Source organism: Brassica napus, chromosome C5, assembly GCF_020379485.1.
Source record: "Brassica napus cultivar Da-Ae chromosome C5, Da-Ae, whole genome shotgun sequence".
In the NCBI taxonomy this organism is placed as follows: domain Eukaryota; kingdom Viridiplantae; phylum Streptophyta; class Magnoliopsida; order Brassicales; family Brassicaceae; genus Brassica; species Brassica napus.
Genome location: NC_063448.1, coordinates 402,673 through 416,125, shown reverse-complemented (window position 1 = coordinate 416,125; position 13,453 = coordinate 402,673). Strand labels below are relative to the sequence as shown.

General features: G+C 32.1%; 2 protein-coding genes across 3 annotated transcripts; one reads left to right on the top strand and one right to left on the bottom strand.

The window, feature by feature from the left end:
- Window positions 1–12: 12 nt before the first annotated feature.
- On the bottom strand, window positions 13–826 carry LOC106399307 (ethylene-responsive transcription factor ERF023). The gene has a single exon (XM_013839782.3). The coding sequence runs from the start codon at window positions 754–756 to the stop codon at window positions 190–192; it is 567 nt and encodes a 188-aa protein (XP_013695236.1). The 5' UTR covers window positions 757–826; the 3' UTR covers window positions 13–189.
- Window positions 827–5,048: 4,222 nt separating this feature from the next.
- On the top strand, window positions 5,049–7,538 carry LOC106402068 (transcription factor bHLH13). Of its 2 annotated transcripts, none has more exons than XM_013842712.3 (2): window positions 5,049–5,263; window positions 5,369–7,538. In XM_013842712.3, the coding sequence occupies exon 2, from the start codon at window positions 5,533–5,535 to the stop codon at window positions 7,294–7,296; it is 1,764 nt and encodes a 587-aa protein (XP_013698166.2). In that variant the 5' UTR covers window positions 5,049–5,263; window positions 5,369–5,532; the 3' UTR covers window positions 7,297–7,538. The 2 variants fall into 2 exon arrangements, with proteins under 2 accessions (XP_013698166.2, XP_048612595.1); XM_048756638.1 differs by having other exon boundaries at window positions 5,084–5,263; window positions 5,568–7,538.
- The last annotated feature ends 5,915 nt before the right edge of the window (window positions 7,539–13,453 follow it).

The following is a 13,453-nucleotide window of genomic DNA, read 5'->3' as shown; positions in this document are numbered from 1 at the left end:
TATACGTCCAGATCATACAAACCTAACAGGGTATATATTTATTAATCATATAAAACAATAAAACTAGAAACAAATAAAATAAAAATGCATAAAAATATAATATAGTTGCATTAAATCGATCTATCCAACACAATAACAATACAGCGCACACGTATAGCGAATACGACACAGTCGACAAGACAACTACACTCACAGACACGCCATGAACTGATACTGATACGAGTCACCGTCGACCACCCACGTGGCATCTTCTCCGGAAACGAAAAGCTCCGGTGACCACCCACCTCCGGTCATAATAAGCTCGGGCAGCTCTATGCCTGACCAGAAATCATCTCCGTCGTCGATATCTGCCACGTCATCTCCCGTTTTAGTGATCTTGACGGCGTTGGCAGCTTTGGCCGCGGCGACTTGGATATCCCTGGCCGTACATGTCGAAGGTCGAGGAAGATCGTCGATTTCGTCGGGGAAATTAAGCTGAGCTTTTCTTCCTTTCAGACAAAGCGCGGCCACGTCGTAGGCTTTAGCTGCCATCTCCGGCACCGGAAAAGATCCGAGCCAAATCCTAGATTTTTTCCGGGGCTCTCTAATCTCGGAAACCCACTTTCCCCATCGGCGTTTGCGAACTCCGTGGTACACTGGATGCCTCGTCGTCGAGAAGGTTTCTCCACCACCTCCGCCGCAAGATTTAACGGCAGAAGCAGCGGCTGTTGGGTCGTTGTTATTAAGTGCTGGTGGTTGTGGTGGAGATAGTTTCATTCTTTCTTGTAACACTAAAAGAGTTTGTTATGTGGTTAGTCACACACTGTTCAACATTTATAATCTCATCCAATCTCATGTTCTAACCAAAAGCGTTACTCTTCTCCATACGAATTTACATGAATACCCTCCGGCTATAGCTCCATAATTAGATTATCAAACCCTTTTCCAAAAATACCGCTGATTACTTAGTTGGATATATGGTAAATTAGTGAAGCTTTAATTAATAAGATAATTCAATTAACTAAGCATGAGAGCTAGTGTTGTAGATTATTGTGTTCGCATATATGCAGATATGGATGTTGGCCTGCCCATGGGTTAATAATTAGCTGAATCAAGTTCAACCAGTAATAAATAGTTTTAGTAGTAAACGCCATTGCAAATATCTCATAAGAACAAAATTTATGATCATGGTTTATTAATGTCTCTCCAGTGATAAGAGTTTATATGTCAAATTAAACCAAAAAAAGTTTTTATGTCTAATCTATGTCTCCTAGCATTCGGGAGTGGTGGGGAAATGTTTTCAATAGCTTAAGTTACTGGTGTTGCTGTTGCCCTGTCCTGTATGTCTGTAGTCAAGTAAAATAAAAATAAATAGCACCATCTCTTCAAATGAACATGCATATATTATGGTTATATATTGCGTAATTAATGAACATGCATATATTATGGTTATATATTTTATAAAGATGACGTAAAAAGCTAAAGTATTTGATCGCAGGAAAAGGATTAACTAACATCATCATCTAATATCTTCTAGTCTTCTTTAACAAAAAGGACCGGAAAATTATGAACTGAATGTCTATAACTCGTTAGCAGAAAAAAAACCCCAAAAACATTTTACCTCTCATCTCTTAACTCTGCCACATGGCACTTAAAGAAGTCCACAGAAACTTCTTAATTAAGGCCTGTTAGTAACCATTTTCATTGTTTTTGATTTATTTTTCGACTCAAATACACTAAGAAGTGGATTTAAAAAGTCCCCATAATGTTGCTCTTAGTAGCTTACATCTCATCTCTTGACAAATATATACACATGGAATTTACCTTTCGTAGTGAACATTTGTTTTTCTTTGAGAAAGGGCATGATGGTGAACATTTGTTTAATACAAATGTATCCAAAAATTTTAGACAAACTTCGGCAAAGAAAAGTGATTCATGTTATGTTGATTTCTATTAATGGAAATCGCTTTATTAGGTGTTATTTTTTGTGCATGCATGCCATTATCGTGAAAATATATCTACAAAGAAGCCTTTTCTTTCCTAATTGTTAACTTATTAATTTTCTGTTACTTCATATTTTTCGGTAGCGCAGGTCCACAGGTTGCTTTTATCCCAAAAAAAAGAGAGCATTAATTCATTTTCGGAGGGACCATAGTCTAAACTCTAGTCTATGGCTCTATGCCACTCAGAAACCAGAATAATACTACTTAACAAGTTTTCTTTTACAATTTTACTTGCTGTTAAATCAACGTTTCAAAAAGAATAAAACTATACCCTGCATGGTATTTTTACGACTGCTATAACCAGGGGCGGACGCAGGAAGGCCATAGGTGTGGCAAGTGCCACAGACAAAATTTTGTTTTCCTTCAATAGTTAACATACAATTTATGTAAATTTCCTTGATTTAAACATTTTATATAATGTGTGCCCCATACTAGTTATGTGGCTGGATCCGCCCCTGACTATAACAGTAAAGTTGTAAACCATGTCACATATAGGTTTGCAATGGTCTATTCTCGTAAGAGTTTCTGATAGTAAAAAATAATATATAAATCAAAAGCAGGAGAGAAACGATAGAAAAGCAGAGGAATGTTTCGGGAAGAAGATACTTTTCAACTTGCTGAAGAAATAATTTTTTTTTTTTTTTTTTTGGGGTATCCCAGTCCGAAGCCCATAAATATTTTTTCCTACGCGTGTTTATCCAGCAAACTTTAACATTTTTTTTGTTTTAATTTTAAACTGTCTTATGTTAAAATACTATTAAATTTATTATTCAGAGATTTGATTTAGAAACCATTACTAATGATGCTCTAAGCTTATATGAATAAACCATATATGGATTTCGAGAAGAATATGACTATCACAAGAAAACTCACGTCTTCGTACGGTGATTTATTTATCTATTAACATCTAAAGGGCACTTGATAAGTATCACCTGAAATATATGGCTTCAACTTTTTAAACCATCACGTCTATATATATAATAAAACAATAAATATCACACATATAAACAAGGAAATACTTAAAATATTTAAAGTTGATCCACGTACATGTAATACTGTGAAGAAAATATAATATATATACTCTGATCAATTGGGAAATAGCTAGCAAGAGGAGTTACAAAACCCTCGTTCTTCTTACATCAGATAATATGCGGCTTTACTACCAATTAGAGATATATCGGGTTGTCTTCAGGTGCTTTCTTGAACCAATTTCTACACTTGCTCGTTTTGTAAACACGAAGTAACTGAAATTGTAACAATGTATGTTGACGTGTTTTTAATGGCCTGATGAGATTTAAGTTTTTTTTTGTCTTTTCCTTACGATGAGCATTAAGTTTTGGTCGGTGCTTTTTCCTTTTCGTGATGCAAAGTAGTTTTATATGATTATGTTTTGGTTGTTACTAAAAAGGTGACGATTTTTGTAGAAGTTAAACACGGATTTCATTTTGACAAGTGAATATAGATATCTGCTTGCTCGATTGTGTGGACGCCAATTTGTGATTCCTAGAAAAGAAGAGTTTAAAAATAAAATTACATTTAGCTGTGAAGAGTGTCAGAGTGATTATGTTGGCTATAAACGGACGATATAAACAAAGTATTCGTTATTCTAGTTTGCTGTGCAGAAATTTCTATGCTGTAATATGTAACAAATTTCATAGTTGCCGTTCAAAATATGCCTTATCTACAACAGAGCATCTATCTCAATCAACATTTTACAATCTCTTGTAAAGGTCTAACCAAACTTGATCATTTAAAAATGAAAGTTCTATACATATTAGATAGATATATGATTTTAGCAAGACCCAGCCCATTATAATTTGAAATGCTAAATATGAGTAGATGGGTCATTAAGAAATGCTAACCTAGTACGGCAATCTCAGCCCATATCCTACCCAATAGAACAATAGGCTCATTGAATAAATCCGTCCGTAACACTGGCCCATTTTCAACATGAGCTGTCTTAGACTTCGGAGATTGTTGTCGTTGTTGACTTAGGGGAAGGTAGGACCCGCGTCTGAGTTAAAGGATTCTTTAAGCACGTGAATCACGCGGTCCCCGCTTTTGCTGTGTTTTTCCCACCACCGCCATATATTATAACCCACTCGTGACTCCATTTTCCATAACCAAGTTGTTGTAACTCGCTTTTGCATACGAGAATTTCATGACCCCTAGTTTAGTTGTTGATGATAATGTGACAATTTATGTCAATAGTGAAACCTCTATTTACAGTGTGTGTTTAGTTGTTGTTGTGCGAGATGATGAAAAAATTTAATACACGAAGAGGTGCAGGCAAAAATTGAAAAAAGAAAGAAAGTGGAGGCGTTATATTGGAAAATAAAAGATCCAAGAAAATTAAATGCATCTCACGTTCTTCTCATTCTTGGTCATCGCCTTGATCCACGTAAATATCACATGGTTTTCACGCCTCTTGCCGAATTTTTAAAGCCCTCTATATTAAATCGACTTGTCTTTTTCATATTATTGGTTTTTAATTAACTAGTATTAGACCTCCATAATAATTCAAACGGAGAAAACGTCGCATTTTCTATAAGTTATAAAAAAAAACTCAGTAGTTGCTCGCATTGCCTGTTCACGTCTCTTGCGTAAGCCTAGTCGACCTTAAACTCAGTAGTTATATAAACGTGAAAAATGGATTATATGAAAACGTATAGTTTGACATTAAAAAAAAAAAAAAAAAAATGTAAAGCCTAGTATGAATAACGTGAATAGGGTTGGGTCAATGTTTCAGATGATTGACCACCGGACTTGCTTTGAGTAGATGTAAAAGCAAAATTACTAATTTTGGGGGGTTGTGTTTCCATTTTTGCATTCAGATGTAATAGGATATGATGTGCTGGAATAGAGAATCTAATCAAGGGTGTCAGATACAGGTTTTAGATCTATATACGGTTTTGAGAGCTAGATCTGATTATCAATTAATCAAAAACCCTTATTTGAATATACATATTTGTTTCATACAGTCAAAGACAGGAGACAGAGACACAAAAACCGTAGCTCGCTCGACCAGACCCGGTTTAGTTTAAAACTATACTAGGTGGTTAAGATGGAACCGTAGTTAAGTTGCAAAGTCATGTTTTCCTAAATAGAGAGAAGTAAAAAAATAAAATAAAATAAAAAGAGAGAAGGAAGAACATGCGTTATTTCTCTCTCTCTCTTATTTGCTTGAATTGAATTGAATTCAATTAAGAGGACACGGCGACGAAAGAAAGCTGAGGAAGGAAACTTGATGAAATCAATTCTCGTTGAAGCAGAATTTATTGGTAATAACATATATCATTCTTCTTCTTCTTCTTATGTTTTTTTTGGATTGTGTTTTTTTTTTAATGTGTTTTTGGTTTAAATGTTTAAAATAAAAAAAAAAACAGGACAAGATCTGAGATCTCTGGTGTTGTTCCATGCAACAAAGCCTGTTGGTTTCTTCTCGGATTTGACCAGGAACACTCTGTTTCTCCTGGAGAAAGATCTCCGCTTTTCTTCTTCTCGTTGAAATCAAACAAAGCTTCGGTTTTTTTTTTATCAAATTAGAGAGATGAGTAGTAATAATAATAATAATAATAATAACAGCAGCAGCGTGTGGAACGAAGATGACAAAGCGATTGTTGCTTCCCTGCTCGGCAAAAAGGCTCTCGATTACTTGCTTTCAAACTCCGTTCCAAACGCTAACCTCCTGATGACCGTCGGAAGCGACGACAATCTCCAGAACAAGCTCTCGGATCTCGTGGAGACCCCAAACTCCTCCAACTTCTCCTGGAACTACGCCATTTTCTGGCAGGTCTCTCGGTCAAAGTCCGGAGATTTGGTCCTCTGCTGGGGCGATGGCTCTTGCAGAGAGCCTAAAGACGGAGAGAGGTCGGAGATGATGAGGATGCTTTCCATGGGGAGAGAAGAAGAAACTCACCAGACTCTGCGCAAGAGAGTGCTCCAAAAGCTTCACGCTTTGTTCGGTGGGTTGGATGATGAAGAAGATAGCTGCGCTTTGGTGCTCGATAGAGTTACGGACACTGAGATGTTTCTTCTCGCTTCAATGTACTTCTCTTTCCCTCGCGGCCAAGGTGGCCCTGGCAAGTGTTTCCACTCTGCTCAGCCCGTTTGGTTATCGGATTTGGTTAATTCCGGTTCTGATTACTGCGTTAGATCGTTTCTTGCTAAGTCTGCGGGGATACAGACTGTTGTTTTGGTTCCTACTGATATTGGCGTTGTTGAGTTGGGGTCTACTTCTTGTTTGCCTCATAGTGATGAGTCATTGTCGTCTATTAGCTTGTCGTTTTCGAGTCCTCCTCCTCCACCTCCTCCTCCGGTTAGATTACCTGTTGTTGTGGCTAATCATAATGATGATAACAGTTCCTCGAAGATATTCGGCAAGGATCTGCACAGTTCTTCTGGATTTCATCATCAGCATCAGCAGCATAGGCAGTTCAGAGAGAAACTGACAGTTAGGAAAATGGATGATAACAGAGTTCCCAAGAGATTATTAGATGGAAACAACAACAGGTTTATGTTCTCTAATCCCATCACTACCAACAACAACACTCTGATGTCTACTTCTACTTGGATCCCTCCAGAAGCTCCTAGCAGGGAAGATTTCAAGTTTCTCCCTTTGCAGCAATCATCATCATCTCACAGGCTGCTTCCTCCTGCTCAGATGCAGATTGATTTCTCCGGCGCAAGTTCCAGGCCATCTGACAATAACTCAGACGGAGGAGGAGGAGGAGGAGGAGGAGCTGATTGGGCTGATCTTGTTGGTGGTGCTGATGAATCTGGCGGCGACAACAGACCGAGGAAACGAGGGAGGAGACCTGCCAACGGAAGAGCTGAAGCTTTGAACCACGTGGAAGCGGAGAGGCAACGGCGTGAGAAGCTTAACCAGAGGTTCTACGCACTGAGATCAGTTGTTCCAAACATTTCAAAGATGGACAAAGCCTCCTTGCTGGGAGACGCTGTCTCTTACATTAATGAGCTTTACGCTAAGCTCAAGGTTATGGAAGCTGAGAGGGAGAAGCTGGGCTATAGCTCTAACCCTCTCATCTGCTTGGAGCGCCCGGCCGTTAACGTTCAAACGGCGGGTGAAGATGTGGCGGTGACGGTTAACTGTGCGTTGGATTCTCATCCGGCGTCGAGGATCTTCCACGCGTTTGAAGAGGCTAAAGTGGAAGTGATTAATTCGAAACTGGAGGTTCCACAGGACGTAGTGTTGCATACGTTTGTGATCAAATCCGAAGAGGTGACTAAAGAGAAGCTGGTCTCAGCTCTCTCTAGAGAGCAATCAAGTTCAAGAACATCATCAGGTAGATAGCCTTTTGGAGAAGGTCAAGAAGTAAGTTTGTAGTGAAGAAGAGAACCTGTAACAATCCTCCAGGCTAGGATTTTAGAAGTTTTTTTTTTATTTGTCAAAAAGTAGACAACTCGCTTTACAAAAAAAAAAAGCATCTATTTATTATGTTAAAGAAGCCCTTGGGACTTGCTTGAGAATCTGTCTTTTGTTGTGATTTTTGGCCTCCTTGAAATATGGATTCTTAGTAGAGTGAGTTTAACTAAGTGATTGTGCCACAGGTTCATCAACTTTTTAGCCAGATTTTGTGATCTGCAGCCTTTGCTTTAGTTTTACTGACGTCTTTGGTTATAAAACTCTGGATAGTGTTAAAAATTGCTCATAGAACCAGATACTTCGGAAGTCTAACTATGGCTAAGATTTATTCACGTCTTTCCTGATATCTCTAATGACAAGGATTAAAAATAACGATCTTTTTTTATGTTAGGATGATTCAAAGAAAATATTCGAACTAATGGTTTTCAAGCATTTTTATTGATTTTGAGAAAAATTAACGTGAAAGTAAATCTGAACAATCTATGTTCATATTAAATCTTCATTAAATTAAAGTAATGTATAAAATTTATTAAACTAAATTTTTTAAAAATATTGAGATGTCTATGTACTAGGAAAAGAGCTTATCGTACATTAATACAGATGTATAATGTGGTTAGAAATTTTTAAACAACATTAAAGAGTGTAAACTTCATTATATAGAGCATTTATCGAAAACTCAATTTTGTAGAGGTTAACCTTCAGATTTTGAAAAAAATTCTAAAAATTTGACAATTTTTTTTATTGCATAGTTGCATTCTTAACAGACATATGATGATGGTTAAAGAGGTTTGAAATGTATTTTGTGTCTGTTTCCCTAGAAAATATATATTTTTATAGTGTTTATTCCACTGATTTAAGTAGTACATAAAATTTAATAAATTAAATTTTAAAAACTATAGTGATGTATATGTTCTATGAAAGAGAGTTTATCATACATTAATACAATGTATAATGTGGTTAGAAATTTTTAAACAACATTAAGAAGTGTAAACATCATTATATAGAGCATTTATCGAAAAACTCAATTTTGTAGGGGTTAACCATCAGATTTTGAAAAAAATTCAAAAAAATTGACAATCTTTTTTATTGCATAGTTTTATCCTTAACAAACATATGATGATGGTCAAAGAGGTTTGAAATGTATGTTGTGTCCGTTTCTCTAAAGAATATATATTTTATAGTGTTTAGTCCACTAATTTAAGTAGTGTATAAAATTTATTAAATTAAATTTTTAAAAAATATTGAGATGTATATGTACCAGGAAAGAGAAATTATCATACATTAATACAAATGTATAATATGGTTAGAAATTTTTAGAACTTTTTTAAACAACATTAAAGAGTGTAAACTTCATTATATAGAGCATTTATCGAAAAATTTAATTTTGTAGGGGCTAACCTTCAGATTTTGAAAAAAAATCAAAAAATTTGACAATTTTTTTTACTGCATAGTTGCATCCTTAACAGATATATATGATGATGGTCAAAGAAGTTTGAAATGTATGTTGTGTCCGTTTCTCTAGAGAATATATATTTTATAGTGTTTAGTCCAGTGATTTAAAAGTATATAAAGTTTATTAAATTAAAATTTTAAAAACTATAGTGATGTCTATGTTCCAAGAAAGAGAGTTTATCATACATTAATACAAATGTATAATGTGGTTAGAAATTTTTAAACGACATTAAGGAGTGTAAACATCATTATATAAAACATTTATCGAAAAACTCAATTTTGTAGGGGTTAGCCTTCAGATTTTGAAAAAAATTCAAAAAACTTGACAATTTTTTTTATTGCATAGTTGCATTCTTAACAGATATACGATGATGGTCAAAGAGGTTTGAAATGTATGTTGTGTCCGTTTCTCTAGAAAATATATATTTTTATAGTGTTTAGTCCACTGATTTATGTAGTATATAAAATTTATTAAATTAAATTTTTAAAAACTATAGACATGTCTATGCACCATGAAAGAGAGTTTATCATACATTAATACAAATGTATAATGTGTTTATAAATTTTTAAACAGTAAAAAGTGTAAACTTCATTATATAGAACATTTATCGAAAAACTCAATTTTGTAGGGGTTAACCTTCAGATTTTGAAACAAATTCAAAAAAATTGACAATCTTTTTTATTGCATAGTTTCATCCTTAACATACATATAATGATGGTCAAAGAGGTTTAAAATGTATGTTGTGTCCGTTTCTGTAAAGAATGTATATTTTATAGTGTTTAGTCCAGTGATTTAAGTAGTGTATAAAATTTATTAAATTAAAATTTTAAAAACTATAGTGATGTCTATGTACCAGGAAAGAGAGTTTATCATACATTAATACAAATGAATAATGTGGTTATAAATTTTTAAACAACATTAAAGAGTGTAAACAACATTATATAAAGCATTTATCGAAAAACTCAATTTTGTAGGGGTTAACCTTCAGATTTTGAAAAAAATTCAAAAGACTTGACAATCTTTTTTATTGCATAGTTGCATTCTTAACAGACATATGATGATGGTCAAAGAGGTTTGAAATGTATGTTGTGTCCGTTTCTCTAGAAAATATATATTTTTTAGTGTTTAGTCCACGGATTTATGTAGTATATAAAATTTATTAAATTAAAATTTTAAAAACTATAGACATGTCTATGTAACATGAAAGATAGTTTATCATACATTAATGCAAATGTATAATGTGGTTATAAATGTTTAAATAACATTAAAAAGTGTAAACTTCATTATATAGAGCATTTATCAAAAAACTCAATTTTGTAAGGGTTAATCTTTTGATTTTGAAACAAAAAAAATTGACAATCTTTTTTATTGCATAGTTTCATCCTTAACAGACATATGATGATGGTCAAAGAGGTTTGAAACGTATGTTGTGTCCGTTTCTCTAAAGAATATATATTTTATAGTGTTTAGTCCACTGATTTAGGTAGTGTATAAATATATTAAATTAAATTTTTTAAAAATATTGAGATATCTATGTACCAGGAAAGAAAGTTTATCATACATTAATACAAATGTATAATGTGGTTAGAAATTTCTAAACAACATTAAAGAGGGTAAACTTAATTATATAGAACATTTATCGAAAAACTCAATTTTGTAGGGGTTAACCTTCAGATTTTCCAAAAAAATCAAAAAATTTGACAATTTTTCTTATTGCATAGTTGCATCCTTAACAGACATATGTTGATGGTCAAAGAGGTTTGAAATGTCTGTTGTGTCCGTTTCTCTAGAGAATATATATTTTATAGTGTTTAGTCCAGTGATTTAATAGTATATAAAATTTATTAAATTAAAATTTTAAAAACTATAGTGATGTCTATGTTCCAAGAAAGAGAGTTTATCATACATTAATACAAATGTATAATGTGGTTAGAAATTTTAAACAGCTAAAATATTTTATAAAGTGAAACATCATTATATAAAGCATTTATCGAAAAACTCAATTTTGTAGGGGTTAACCTTCAGATTTTGAAAAAAATTCAAAAAATTTGACTGTTTTTTTAATTGCATAGTTGCATTCTTAACAGATATATGATGATGGTCAAAGAGGTTTGAAATGTATGTTGTGTCCGTTTCTCTAGAAAATATATATTTTTTTAGTGTTTAGTCCACTGATTTATGTAGTATATAAAATTTATTAAATTAAAATTTTAAAAACTATAGACATGTCTATGTAACATGAAAGATAGTTATATTCCATAATGCAATTTATAATGTGGTTATAAAGTTTAAATAACATTAAAAAGTGTAAACTTCATTATTATAGCGCTTTATCAAAAACTCAATTTTGTAAGGGGTTAATCTTTTGATTTTGAAACAAAAAAAATTGACAATCTTTTTTATTGCATAGTTTCATCCTTAACAGACATATGATGGTGGTCAAAAAGGTTTGAAATGTATGTTGTGTCCGTTTCTCTAAAGAATATATATTTTATAGTGTTTAGTCCACTGATTTAGGTAGTGTATAAATATATTAAATTAAATTTTTTATAAATATTGAGATGTCTATGTACCAGGAAAGAAAGTTTATCATATATTAATACAAATGTATAATGTGGTTAGAAATTTCTAAACAACATTAAAGAGGGTAAACTTAATTATATAGAACATTTATCGAAAAACTCAATTTTGTAAGGGTTAACCTTTAGATTTTGACAAAAAAATCAAAAAATTTGACAATTTTTTTTACTGCATAGTTGCATCCTTAACAGACATATGTTAATGGTCAAAGAGGTTTGAAATGTATGCTGTGTCCGTTTCTCTCGAGAATATATATTTTATAGTGTTTAGTCCAGTGATTTAATAGTATAAAATTTATTAAATTAAAATTTTAAAAACTATAGTGATGTCTATGTTCCAAGAAAGAGAGTTTATCATACATTAATACAAATGTATAATGTGGTTAGAAATTTTTAAACAGCATTAAGGAGTGTAAACATCATTATAAAAGCATTTATCGAAAAACTCAATTTTGTAGGGGTTAGCCTTCAGATTTTGAAAAAAATTCAAAAAACTTGACAGTTTTTTTTATTGCATAGTTGCACTCTTAATAGATATATGATGATGGTCAAAGAGGTTTGAAATGTATGTTGTGTCCGTTTCTCTAGAAAATATATATATTTTTTGTGTTTAGTCCACTGATTTATGTAGTATATAAAATTTATTAAATTAAAATTTTAAAAACTATAGACATGTCTATTTAACATGAAAGATAGTTTATCATACATTAATGCAAATGTATAATGTGGTTATAAATTTTTAAATAACAATAAAAAGTGTAAACTATTTATCGAAAAACTCAATTTTGTAGAGGCTAACTTTTAGATTTTGAAAAAAAAAATTTGACAATCTTTTTTATTGCATAGTTGCATCCTTAACATACATATGATGATTGTCAAAGAGGTTTGAAATGTATGTTGTATCCGTTTCTCTAAAGAATATATATTTTATCGTGTTTAGTCCACTGATTTAAGTAGGGTATAAATTTATTAAATTAAAATTTTAAAAACTATAGAGATGTCTATGTACCAGGAAAGAGAGATTATCATACATTAATAAAAATGTATAATGTGGTTAGAAATCTTTAAACAACATTAAAAAGTGTAAAATTCATTATATAGAGCATTTATCGAAAAACTCAATTTTATAGGGGTTAACCTTCAGATTTTGAAACAAATTCAAAAAAATTGAAAATCTTTTTTATTGCATAGTTTCATTCTTAACAGACATATGATGATGGTCAAAGATGTTTGAAATGTATGTTGTGTCCGTTTCTCTAAAGAATATATATTTTATAGTGTTTAGTCCACTGATTTAAGTAGTGTATAAATTTATTAAATTAAATTTTTTTAAAATTATTGAGAAGTCTATGTACTAGGAAAGAGAGTTTATCATACATTAATACAAATGTATAATGTGGTTAAAATATTTTAAACAACATTAAAGAGTGTAAAAATCATTATATAGAATTTATCGAAAAAACTCAATTTGTAGGGGTTAACTTTGGATTTTGAAAAAAATTCAAAAAACTGACAATCTTTTTTATTACTGCATAGTGCATCCTAACAGACATATGATGATGGTCAAAGAATTTTGAAAGGATGTTGGGTCCGTTTCTCTAGAGATTCTATATTTTTATAGTGTGTAGTCCACTCATTTAAGTAGTCTATAAAATTTATTAAATTAAAATTTTAAAAACTATAGTGATATCTATGTTCTATGAAAGAGAGTTTATCATACATTAATACAAATGTATAATGTGGTTAGAAATTTTTAAACAACAATAAAAAGTGTAAACTTCATTATATAAAGCATTTATCGAAAAACTAAATTTTGTAGGGGTACCTTCATATTTGGAAAACAATTTATCAAATTTATCAATCTTTTTTAATTGCATAGTTGCATTCTTAACAGACACATGATGATGGTCAAAGAGGTTTGAAATGTATCTTGTGTCCGTTTCTCTAGAAAATATATATTTTTATAGTATTTAGTCCACTGATTTAAGTAGTATATAAAATTTATTAAATTAACGTTTCAAAAAACTATAGAGATGTCTATGTACCATAAAAG